A 13224-nucleotide genomic window follows, 5' to 3' on the forward strand; every position below is an offset into this window, starting at 1 on the left:
TGGGGAACAACGGTATTAGGATAAACTTAAATTCTGAGCATCTATTATTCAGTCTTACCCCTTTTCACTACGAAATCACATCTGTCCACTTAATAGTGAGATTACTGCTTTTGTTACAGACTTCAGTGCAATAAATTTAGAGTTTCAAATTTCAGTTGTGGGTGAGGTTCTAGATGCAGCCAAGGTAGCAATATCATGGAAGTACCTCCCATGAGTTGCAGTCAAATTGAAATAAGATTGCCTTGACGGCCGACAGGAATCCACTGAATTATGGCTACGTCAATTATTAGCCTATTTGTTCTCTAAAACTCCAAAACATATTAAAGACTAACACCACTTCTTGTCAAATTGGCAGTTTGTAAGGGTAATAGCATCTAGTCATGATGATGCAAACTCTCTCATATGTAACCGATTACTGTCAAATGGCCCAAATTTCCATATAAAAAGCAATATAGTTTGTGTCATCCATTACTTAGATATGTAGACAGTCATGCACATCTCTAGTGGCCATCCATTTAGACACATCTCAATACATGATTGAAGAACCGGCACTATATCTAATGAGCAGGAAGATATATATTGCTTCATAATAAATCATAAGCACCACATCTAGTACACAATTTATCACTGTATTTGATTAAGGATAGGCTGTATTACATATATCCTCTAGTTCAGAGATACTATTAGTAGTTTGACATGGAACTACAGTCCTTTATTTAACTTGAGCATAGAACTACGTAGAATCTCGATTCATGCAAGACGGCTGCATCACTCATCAGACCACGTAACCAAAGCGTGTCCAAGCTCGCCATAGGGGATTTTCAAAGCCTTCCACACCGCCGGAGTAGCCCGCAGGACGTCACGAGGACAACCACCATGAATCGAATCGCACTCGTCGACCACTTTAGCTACAACTGACCTCGTCTTGGAATGGATCCTGATGTTCTTGAGGCAGCGACCAAGGAACCACTCATCGGAGAGCGCCACCACCTTCTCATCATCACTGTAGTACTTGTTGTCGCACTTGGTGGGTTGGTTGCCTGGAACCTGAGTAAAGGTGGCCCCGTAGATCTCGGCAGTGTATTTTCCCTTGCCTGGTTGGTGCCCACTGATGCTGTAGGCTTCTGAATAGGGATGGGATGTTGCTAAATGGAGACTGGATAGAGCTAGAACCAGCACCATGGTGACTGGAAGTAGAGGAAAGTTGGCCATCATCTCTCTTTTGCTTTCCATGGTGTACTGATAACTGGAAAGATTGGCTTTGTTTTGGATCTGAACAGGAGAGATTAGTTTTGTATTTATAGTCATTGAGATCTGACTCTTTCGGTATTGACTTGTGCTGCTTGCCGTTCTTTTTGGGCGTCTTTTAGCACTATTCTTCTCAAGCTTACGTAATAGTCCGTGTTTTCTCTCCCTTTTAGCTTTCTTCTTCTGCCGTCTACCGCTAGCTCAAGTTCTTCCAATCTAGCGGACAATCTTTTTCCACTGTCACTTTTTCGAATAAGAAAAATTAGAGGTCAAATTCCAGCTACTACTATTTACATCCCATAGTTCTATAACATACTAAAGTTGAAGTAACTCTAAAGAGAAATCAGAAGAACAATCCCTGTTTCTGCCATTGGGCCATCCCCTAGTAGCAAGCCAATCCGCTGCAGCGTTATTGATTTCAAGTTTCATCATAACGACCATTTCATGACACTTTTTATTGTGTTTTACAAACAAACTCGGTGCAAGCTGAATTAGGTAAATAACAGATTGTTATTTTTATGATCATAGTAACAATAATTTTAAAAAGGGACTTCATTGTTTAACTGAAATCTTAGTCCTGAGTTTGGTGCACTTGTTAGGCCTCGCATCTCAAAGTCCTGCCCCTCATCAATGGCCCAAGGTTAGAGAAGTCAAATTATGAAATACCAAGCAATTTGAACTGCTCGATTGGAATTTAATTGAATCGAGCTTTAACTACTCAAGCTCGAATTTAATTTGAACCCTGTGATGAAAACTCGTTTAGCTGTGGCATAAAACTGTGTGGGAAACATATACCAGGCACATAAAGATGAATGTAATCCTTTTCTTTTTCCTTCTTGTGCTAAAGAATAATAGTGATATAAACAGCTTCTTATTTAAGGGGAACAACAGATGAACCATTTCAGTCAGACCATGGTTCCTACCATAGTACTAATCAACAAAATAGAAGTAAAAGTTCTGGTTCTCAGTATTGGATTTCAAGCAGCATTGGCTCTCAGTATTTTCAGCCCCCTATTGCCCATAGTAAAAGTCCTGGTTCCGTGAGAAGAATGGGTCTGCCTGAGAACCTGGCTGAAAACCTGGGGAAGTGTGGGGTGGGATGGGGTGGAAGACAGGGTGGCTTTGGCTCATCTTGTTTCAGACAACAGCAAAAAGAAAAAAAGCCCCCAGAACGAATTAAAATTAAAACAGGAACGATCACAAATGGAAACAACAAAGATCTCCAAGTATAAAAACAAACAGCACAAAAATCTTGACCATGAAATGACCTTTTTTTATGGATGGCATCTCGACGGTGATTTCCTCAGTGTCTCACGAGAATCCTCTCGAGGAACTTAGAAGCTGATGGATATGGAGCTAGGGGACCTGGGTGGAGCGTGCACTTTTGATACATGCTCTGGTTATGTGGATTCTTCTTGTACTTGGGAGTCCTCTTGTTATAATCTGTGCGTCTGCTTTCACTTTTGTTCTAAGGGTTTTTTTTTTCTTTTTTGATCTAAGGGTTTTAGAATTGTTTACTTTTATTTTGTTGTGTTACGATCATGTGGATCTCGTTTGGGTAAACGAGTCAGCTTTTTATTTCCATTTCATTACTTCCATGAAATAAGCAGTGGTCTATGCACTGTTTTGCTTAAAAAAAAAAAAGCAAAGAAAAAACTGCATTCATACCTATATCTATCTATCCATCAATCCATTTATATATATACAGACACATGCATCGGTGTAAAAACTTAGAGGGATCTTATTGCTAGTTCCAAAAAAGTATATAAATTTCTATGTCAAAAAACATATTCGTAGGAATGTTAAGGAAAAAAAAAAGATATTTAACTGAAGTAATATTTTTTTTCTTTAGCAAAGTTTTTTTATCCACTACAACATGACAACTATCTACGATGGTACATTCTTTCTGCGCGTGATGTATATATATATATATATAGGCGCACACATATTATAGGAGTAGATCAAATAAAATGTTTCACAGAATACTGATAGATTTGAATTGCTTATAAATGATAATATCTTATTCTCATTAAACCTTTCTCTTTCCGCTCAAGATTGAATTATGTCCCTGCACAATTTAATATCTGAATTTTCACCTTTCGGATTGAGTGCTTACATTGATATACTTTGAGACTTGTATTGATCTTTAATACTAGCATTTGGCATGTGCTTTATCAAAAAATAAATATTATATTGTAAACCCTATCTTACTGTATTAATCATGAGTTCCCACTTATTAGTACTGCTATTTAAACTTTCTTGCATTGGTGAAAGTCTTCCAACTGATGAAAAAGCAAAATTGGAAAAAAAGTAGTGATTGATAGAAGCAAAAAAAGGGGAAAATAATTGGAAACATGTTGAAATTATGTATGCATGCTGGACTTTGGACCTAGCTCATTGGAGTTTGGTAAGAGCAAGATTATGTATATTGCATATATTCAATAATATTTCATCTCCTTATATTGGTGGAAGTCATCCAATGGGTGGAAATCAAGAAAATGAAGGGAAAAAAAAAAAAGAACACAAATAGGCTTCGGGGTTTGGCAAAAGTTAAAGATTGTCCTGCAACTATATTATTCTTTCTTAGTTAGGGTCTATACTCTAAATGAATACTAGTATATAATCTGTACAATGTATAGAATATGCTTTTGTCCTTTTTCCAACTATTTTTAAAATGTAATATAACAATATAACAAACTATAATGAATAGATGGCTTTAATAGCCAAATTTCTGTTTGTATATTAAGTAATGAATTTTAGTGATGCAGCCCAATGACTTTTGTTATTAATACCGATATCCACATGGTGAACAGAGAATTTTGCAAGATGAGCCTCCATATGAAATTCCTACGTACCATTAGTATCAGCCCCATATGATGCAATGGGTACAGTGTTTTCTCCTTGTTCAATTAGTTTTGAAATGCAATATAAGTTTATAATAGATGAATAAATAGAAAGTTTCAGTTGCCGAACTGCTGTTATACATTAAGTAGTAAATTTTAGTGATGGCCGAGAAGAAACTCTCGCCATTAGTACTAGCATCCAAATAGAGAACTTTACATAGATCAAGCCACTATACAGAAACTCCCATCGTTAGTACTGGTGTCAACATAATGAGCAAAGAACTCTGCATATGCTGAGCTATTTTAAACAATGAACTTTAATAATGGTCGAGGAAAAAGTTTCATTATTAATTGTAACATCATCACTACCAACCCCACGTAATATATAGGGTGCAGTTTTTTGTTTGCCTTTTTCTAACTATTTAGAAAATGCAATACGATAAAGCAACAAATTATAATAAATAGAAAGGCTTGAATAACTAATTTTTTATTGCATCTTATGCGATAAACCTTAATGATACCCAAGCACATTAATTTCAACGTTCATATGGTGAATGAGTAACTCTGCACAACTTGTGCCTCTATTTTAGATGCCTCCATATATATATAATAGAAGAGGGGAGTTGCTAATTAGAAATAGCGATTAGTAAAAAAAATTGATAACACCGTTGAATTCCAATTATAAATAGTATTTGGGTTGTAGAGAGAAGTCCCATGACAAATGTTTCATCATTGTAATAGTAAAGATGAATTGTTTAAAAATGAGTTCAAAGAAAGTCCCATTCCAGCAATGGAGTTTCATTTTCCATTGCCTAGCAAAAGTTAACTTGTTCTCCCAATTGAGCTGGAGTATATTGAAACCCCTGAATTTTTTTTATTTAGTCATGGTGATTGTCAAGAATTGAAATCCAACATACATACAACAAAAACACCTCTTGTGCCACTTGAGCTAGAGTATATTGAAATCCCTGATTTTTTTTTGGTTTACTCAAGGTGACGGTCAAGAATTTGAACTAAACTTGCATGCAACAAAAGTACCTCCTATGCCCTTAAAACTAGAGTAGGCATTGGCATGGACCAACCAATCCTGTATTTCTAGCTTACTTGGTAGAGCCAAGAATATATGGACTAGAGCAAGATGCTGCTTCAATATAGGCTGACTATATGTATCCACTTATTCGAGCTCTCACGGAGCCCAAAGCCATGGTATGTGGGATAAAAAGGATTGCATAATAGAAGTAATTTAGGCTACATTTGGATTGGGATTCACTTTTGTGAGGGTAAGAGAGATAGATATTGGGGGGTTCAGTTTATATTGGGTTTAGTAGATTTAAATCTTGTTTTCTGTTTAGGAAACTGTTTGTTATACCAAGATGCTGACCAGGATAAGAATTGTTGTCTGGAGGTTACCTAGAAATAAGCAGAGAAAATGTTATAAAAAAAGAGAAGTTTGTCCTTCCAAACTTTTTTATTTTTAACATGATGATATCTTATAATATATTATATAATATAATATTGGAATACAATATTATGATATTATGTTATGTTATATTATTATTATAACATATTATTACATCTTAATTTATATTAATATTATAGGAGACTAAATTGGTCATTTTATCTAATAATGGAGGGGAAAGGAGGGCATGCAAACCAAGTTGAACGAGGTTTTAGACTTATACATAAGACCTTAGTTATAAGTTATATTGGTTTAAGTGTAATCATGAGAGTTTGCCCAGATAACGAACCCAAGGGACAACAAAGTATTTGGCCATTATCCTAGGGATAAAAGGGAAGAAGCTCCATCTATCTTGGTTCCAAACAAAACCTCTGGAAGGGAAAATATATAGATTTTGTCCCCACATAGACCCATACAAGGAGGATGCTTAGTATCATCTCTCATACATTGTATAACAGTTTAAGCAGTAATATAACTATTATTTCTCATGGATCACTCACAAAAGAAAAGAAAAATATTATTTCTCATGACAAGTTAAACTAGTATAATAAACATAATATTTTAGTTCAAACTTGAACATAAGCTATAGTCTTTCTTAACCAATGATAGACTAGATCAGTTATCAAACCATGAGATATCATAGTCCCAATATCTGACTCAAGGATCTCCATTACCTTCCATGCTGTAGGAAAAGCATCCATGATGTTGTTAAGACAAGGTGTTAGATCAACTTCACAACCATTAACAACCACACTCATCGATCAATTCTTAGTCAAAATAAACTTCCCTTTAGCATCGATCCTAATGTTTTTGTGAGACTAGCTTCCTTAGTTGTACCACCATGTGGAAAGCTAACACCATCTATCATCACTCAGGTACTTGTTATCACACTTCATTCGGCCTCTACCATTAATGCCCTTAGCAAGTCTATTGATGATCATGGTGGCATGAGTGTTGCTAATAATGGGTGGTGAGCAATGGTATTAAGAATATATTTTGCCAGCAAAACAACAATTGAAATTATGTTCTTGATTACAGTGACCAATCTTGCCTCATGAGTATCTATTGGCATGGCAAGCTCTAATTAAATGGTGGGATGTTGCACGATCAAGACTGGACTAGCTGAAACCGGCACCCTGATGATTAGAAGTAGAAGAGAATTGACTATTAGTCTCCTGCTCTTCTTGTTACAAGAACTTCTTGAATGGAATGGCTTTGTTTAAGGATTGGAGTGGATTAGTATTTATAGTTGGAGTTTTTAAATGGAAGTCGAGAGTGGAATGACAAATTGCTTTCTAGGTCTGGCATCCAACTGGATGACCCTTCCATCTTCTAGTTCTTTATAGTGAGCTTTTTTTTAGTGCCCTTAAGCACAATTTTGCAATATGGAAATCAACATCCTTTGTTGATGTAGGTTAAGGTGTAAGGGCTAGGATTGGGTTGGATTAGCTAGGTATGAGTTGGAGTGGATGGGATTGGGCAAGATTAGATTTGATAGAGGCTAGATCAGGTTAGATTAAACCAAGAAAAAGGATGGGTAAGGATAGGTGAAGGTCAAGGTTATGATCTGATGGAACTAAGCAAGAAAATTATTCCATCTACAGCTAGAGGTATATGTAGGTGGTCACCTAAAAACCAAAATTATAGCCTCTAGTACAACCAAGAACCTTAGATTTCTAGTTTTGATGGAGTCAAGAGATTTTGAGGAGTTAAATCAAGGGGACTTGGACCTAAATACCCAATTAGATGCCCTAAAAGTAAAAAAGGAAGTATGGATCTATAAACTAATTTAATTAACATGCAAAAATAAATTGAATGCAAGTGCAAAAGATAAGTACAAGCAAATTTAGCATCAAGGAGCAAGAATCTTCATTGAATTTGGATCATTACATGCTAACAATTGTAATGATAAGATCAAGCAAGACAACAAAAGAAAGAAGGTATAAAGAAGCTTCTTCAGTGATAGATCAACATAATTTGGTGCACTTTTTTCTTCTTAGAGGAGATCTTTGGAAAATATATGTCATCTTAAACTCCTTTTTGGATCTCAAATGCAATTGCTTCTTGGTTAGATGGATCTAGATTTAAAAAAATTGGAGAAAAAGAGAAAAGGAAGGAGGAGAACTAGAGCTAAGGGATCCTAAGCTAAGGTTAAAAGAAACTAAACTAAAGGGTTAGAAGTAATCAAAAAATGGGATCAAAGAATTAAGAAAGATCAAATTCTCTCCTCCAAGAATCTATTTATAGATAGAGGAGAGAAAGATTAATGGTGAATTTTTAATTTTTTCTAAATTAGATAAAGGTTGATATAATGTCTAGTGGCATCCATAGATTGGTTTAAGGATAGAACCATGTATCAAGGATTTGGTTGGATGGTTTAGATGTGCTCTACTAAATTTGATAGTAAGAAATTCTTCTTTCTAATTAATTTGGGATGAAAAAGTTAGTTGCAACTCAGTTGCAACTCAATAATATCATATTTATAGAGAATTCTCAAACATTTTTTAGTTTTTATTGTTTTAGGGATTTTAGATATTTTTAGGGTGATTTTAATTGGTAGAATAAAGATGTCCAATTTTTTTTTTAACTGAGACATCTTGGCTATTGTTGGAAGGCCACAATTTAAATTTGAGCCTAATTTAAGCTCATTTGATCTAGTGTCAAAAAAAAACCAAATTTAGGCTCATAAATGAATCATATCGGGTCCATTCAATGCATATATGGAATTTGATTAAATTAGGGATAAGAAAGTTTAGGGGTTAAAAGGTCAAATATGTTTTCAATAGGTCAAGGGTTCCATTTTTGCTCGGCCACGTGAAATCAAATTCAGTCAGGTTGAGTCAGGCTGATTAAGATCAATTTTGTCAGATTTTCAGATATTATGATAACTTTTTTGTCATTAGGAAAATTTTGAGCTATGAAGATATATGTGACAACCTCATGATAACAAAATTCTTAATTTAAGAGAGAAGGTATTGCAAGTTTGATTGTCACGAAAACATATTTTATTATATTGGATCAATTTCATCAAAATATTAATTAAAGATTAGATCTTAATTAGATCATGTCTAACCCATAATGTTATTTTGAAAGGCAGGTCTGACTCTTACATATATTAATCCAAGTTTCTTATTTGGTTACTTATTTTTTCATATGTTTAACATTCTTATCTTTTAATATAGTATACTAATTTGTTTATTGGGATGCTCCTTAAACTGGCATTTAGACTTTTATGATTAGCATATTAGAAATATTAACGATTTCTTCTTTATGACATCTTATTTATAAAATAACATTTTTTCATGTTTTTGGCTTTTATTTTATTTTAAAATATTATTTATTTGTTTATGAGGTGTTTTTTAATCCAGTTACCATTGTACTTTCTCTCTTGATCTCTCCCTTCCTCTCTTGATTACTCTTGTCCCTCCCTCCCTCTCTTGATTTCTTGCAATTTGCTACTTAGTACAATCTAGATATTGTTTTCTCTTTCTTGGAGTCTCACCTCCTTTCTCTAGATTAGTAAGTACTTGCAATGTCAAGATAGTCCATAACTATCTAGCTATTTAGACGGCTTAGAAACTTATTAATAAGCCTCCACCTCCTTTTTTATCTATTTCTCTTAGTCTCTTTCTACCTCAACCTAGGAGACAACTCTCATAGACTTTATTTAATTCCTTTTACTCAAGTTTGACAATCAATTGCAAAAATCAATAAGGACAGAGTGGTGAAGGATTGGGTCTCAATATACAAATCAAGTTATTCTAAAAAATACCTTTTCAACTTGCATATATTATAATAGTATTATTTATCATAATTGTTATAAGATTTATTATCATGTTGATATAAGAATTTATGATAATATATGTATATATATATATATATATATATATATATATATATATATCATATTATAAGTTTATAACTTTAGTTTTTAAGAAATTTAAGTCTTTAAAATTGGTATGTATGTTATTTGTATTGTCATGAATTTCAAAATTCAATTATTTTTTTTTGTTTATTAATCTTTAAGTCATTCAAAATTGAAATATTCAAAATATGTGAAAAGCAAATAAATTAACTAAATGGTATAGAGCATAATAAATGATGTTGTATATATGAAAATATTAACTAAGAGAGTTTATATATAACTTTGGATGAATTATTGATAATACTGTGCAGTATATTTATTAAAGCATACAACTTAGAAGATTAGCCTTTATATATTGATAATTTTGAACAAGTAATGAGGAGAATTTCTAGAAAAACTTTAAAAGTTGTTGCCCCTTACACAGGAAAGTAATAATCATAGGGATGTAAATCTATCCCCAAGTGAAGATATAAAAAATCGGGTGATTATATCTCTCATTGGGTCATGGATCATGTTCATGGGTTTCATAATTAAACAAACTCCAACAATTATGATTACATACAAAAAAATTATTTATAAAAAATTCTTTATCAATCTTTGATTATGATTTCCCACAAAGCTTAATTGGAGACTGTTAATGAAGGTTCAACTAAATATGGTTTTATGACTACGGATCAAGTTAAGGTACAATATAAAATAAACATATTGCTTGGTTGTAACCTCTTTATGTTTGATATTAGAATAAAGGAAGTAGACAAACTTTTGTTTAAATATTTTTGAATTGAGAGAAGAAAGAAAAATCTGAAGCTTATATAAGTGAGATAATTCTCAAAATTAAGATTAAAAAAATATGAAAATTTATTGAGACAAAACCAATGCTTGTTAACATAATACACAAGGAAAGCAATTATGCTCATTGTGATCATCAAGCTTATTTAAATATCGAGTTGCTCAAAGAGATTAATAATCGATTTACATAAGTTTGAGTTTTTTCTCTATATGGTGTGTTTAATTCTCATGTTTCGACAAGAAAGGCTCATCTAGATGGTGTAATCTCATCCAGTTAATTTTTTTCCTCTAATGCACTTTTGGGCATTACATAATTAGATAAATACTTGCATCATGCTATATAGTATAATATTGCACTCCTACAACTAAGATGGGTGATCTTGCTTGGAAGAAAATCGAAAAGGAAAAAAATATATTTTATATCTATTGATTTGTAGACTTATCATAGGCATTGATCATATCAGTTATAATAGGTACAATTGAAAAAGCTATTCCGGCAATGAGTATCAAAAGGAAAAAAGTTGCTTGCATAATTGAGTAGAAGATCAAAGGATGATTTATATATTTATTACTTATATTAAAAGGATATATTTAATAATATTAATAATGAAGCTATTTTACAGTAATTCCAAAGCATGAGAACACATTGAGAATAATTGTAGTTTTTTTTATGATTTTGTGAATAAGAAACTATATATTGATGGACAATATGTTGAATACATTTTTTTTCAAATAAATTGTAAAATTTTTATATATTATGTTTACTTGTGAAAAATTAGAATTATAAATAAGGTTTCATCAATAAATCATTAGATAATAATGGTACTTCCCTGCATAAAATTTCTAGCTCTAGCCTTGGCATGAATACATGAAAATTGGTTCATATTGTTGTATTAGATATGTTATAATATTTTTTTGTCTTTTAATAACATTAGTTAGCTAGATTGTTGAACAAGCTTGGAAAAAGATAGGGGACGGGAAAGGTGTTGACATCCCACATCCAAGAGCATCTTTTTCATTTTCTTACTTTCATGGTTATTATTTTTTTCTATTTGGCCTAACGCTTTGGGTAGTCTACTTAAAAGGTTTATTACATGGCTTTCTATGGGCTTCAGTGTGAGCCCATGGACTTACTCTTTATTGATCAAGGCCCAACATGGCTAAAGCAATATAAAAATTCTATGTGTGTATCTTGTGGCTAATATGGCCATTCTTCTATTCCAAATCCTAAATGCTATATAAAAGCGGCTCTATTTTCCAATTTTTAAATTCCCACAATAACTCTAGTTATATTAGATTTAAACTATATTAGACTTCTATAAAAAGGAATCCTAACATTACTAGAGTTCAAGGAATCAAAGGGAAGATACTCTCGTTAAATTTGAATTTACATAGTTCTATTAGTAATAAGAGTCCCATACCCTCTAAAATCTTTAATTTTTAAAATATAAATAATTTTACAAGGCAAGCATACCATCACCTAATCCATGATCAAATGCACTTGCATGCGCATTACAACCACTGCTACTAAAAGAAAAAAAAAGCCTTTCTCCCAATCTCTCAGAGTAAGTATAAAATCTCTATCTTCTAAGATCACAAAATTTATTCTCTATACTTCTTCAGGTGCTGGGCAATGATACTTTGCTAAGTGTCTAAAGTTTAGTTCGCTAATAATTATTTTTTAGAATATGTGAATATTATTTCTTTCAAGGTTCGAAATATAGGTGAAAGATAAGACCTACTTCTTAAATTATATTTTGCATGATGATATTAGAGACAAACTACATTAAAATCCAAAGGTTCAAGCATACTTTCAGAAAAATTCCTAAAATTGTTTAATATAAAACTATCTATTATTTCTTGGATAAAAACTTTTTCTCTCTCAAAAAAGGAAACAAAATATAAAACTATTTATTATTTCTTGGATAAAGACTTCTAGGATTACATGAGGGCAGAGAATGCTTCTACATAGTGATGAATTTAGTTATAACTATATAAAAGTGGGTTAATTTCCTAATTTCCAATTGCAAAAATACCGATAATCAAATTACTCAGTTAAAAAATTAATATATCTTTATAAAAACCTTAGTTAGTCTTAAATTGTTTATTTTAAATTATATCTTAAATTATTTTAAATTATTTTAAATTTCCTAATTCTCAATTCTTAAAATACCTTTAATTAGGTTCGTTATTATAAAATTTGATATTTTTATAACAATCCTAATTAGATTTTTTTAAAAGTTTAAAATATTTTAAAGGTGAAACTATGATCAGGCTCTATCAAAAAAAATCATAAATAGCTGGAGTTGAAAAAATATATATTTTTTTTGTGTGTACCATTAGATCGCATAATAGTTGCTAAAGAATCTATGCCGAAGAATGAACGGGGGCATTTGGTATGAGGTGATCGTCCAAGGATCAAGGGTGACGTGGGTGGAGATGATGAGATCACCGCGTTTGGTTGCACCACGATGATCCTACGTGACGGTGATCCTAAATCACCACCACTCCTTAAATCACCGCCCAACTCGGTGATGGAATACCCATCCTTGAGGTCAGGAATCCAAGATCACCCCAGGGCAGTGATCCTGGGTTGAAAGTTAGGGGCAAAAATACCAACCAATTTAGCAGAAAAATTGATATATCAATATACCATCAATATATTATGTCAATGTTATATATATATATAATATTATGTTGATATTATATATTATATTAATAATATATATATTATTTTATAATATATTACTAATCATATTATTATCCTATTATTATTGAAGGATAATTTTAAATTATAGTAGAAATATATTATTATATTTTATATTTATATAATGAAAATATTTAATATATTACTCCTATTTACCTTATTTTTCTAATCAAAATAATTATTAGCATTAAAAAATCTATTATAAGTATAAATAAAAATATTAATTCTATAATGAAAAATAACATATTTTTATAAAATTAATAATTTATAGAAATAATAAATATATTTTTATAGAATATATTAATAATTAATA

The 13224-nt window shown here is 32.0% G+C and overlaps 1 protein-coding gene across 1 annotated transcript; it reads right to left on the reverse strand.

The window, feature by feature from the left end:
- Positions 1 to 768: 768 nt before the first annotated feature.
- Positions 769 to 1233, reverse strand: LOC149767891 (putative ripening-related protein 2). The gene has a single exon (XM_089929371.1). The coding sequence runs from the start codon at positions 1231 to 1233 to the stop codon at positions 769 to 771; it is 465 nt and encodes a 154-aa protein (XP_089785497.1).
- Positions 1234 to 13224: the final 11991 nt, after the last annotated feature.

This window comes from Phoenix dactylifera, chromosome 3 (genome assembly GCF_051530095.1).
Source record: "Phoenix dactylifera cultivar Ajwa chromosome 3, Ajwa_hap1_PhDact_Kaust_v1.1, whole genome shotgun sequence".
Lineage (NCBI taxonomy): Eukaryota > Viridiplantae > Streptophyta > Magnoliopsida > Arecales > Arecaceae > Phoenix > Phoenix dactylifera.

What these genes read in the sequence shown, in the direction of transcription:
- LOC149767891 (XM_089929371.1), bottom strand. Translation starts at nt 1,233, where the DNA reads ATGGAAAGCAAAAGAGAGATGATGGCCAACTTTCCTCTACTTCCAGTC.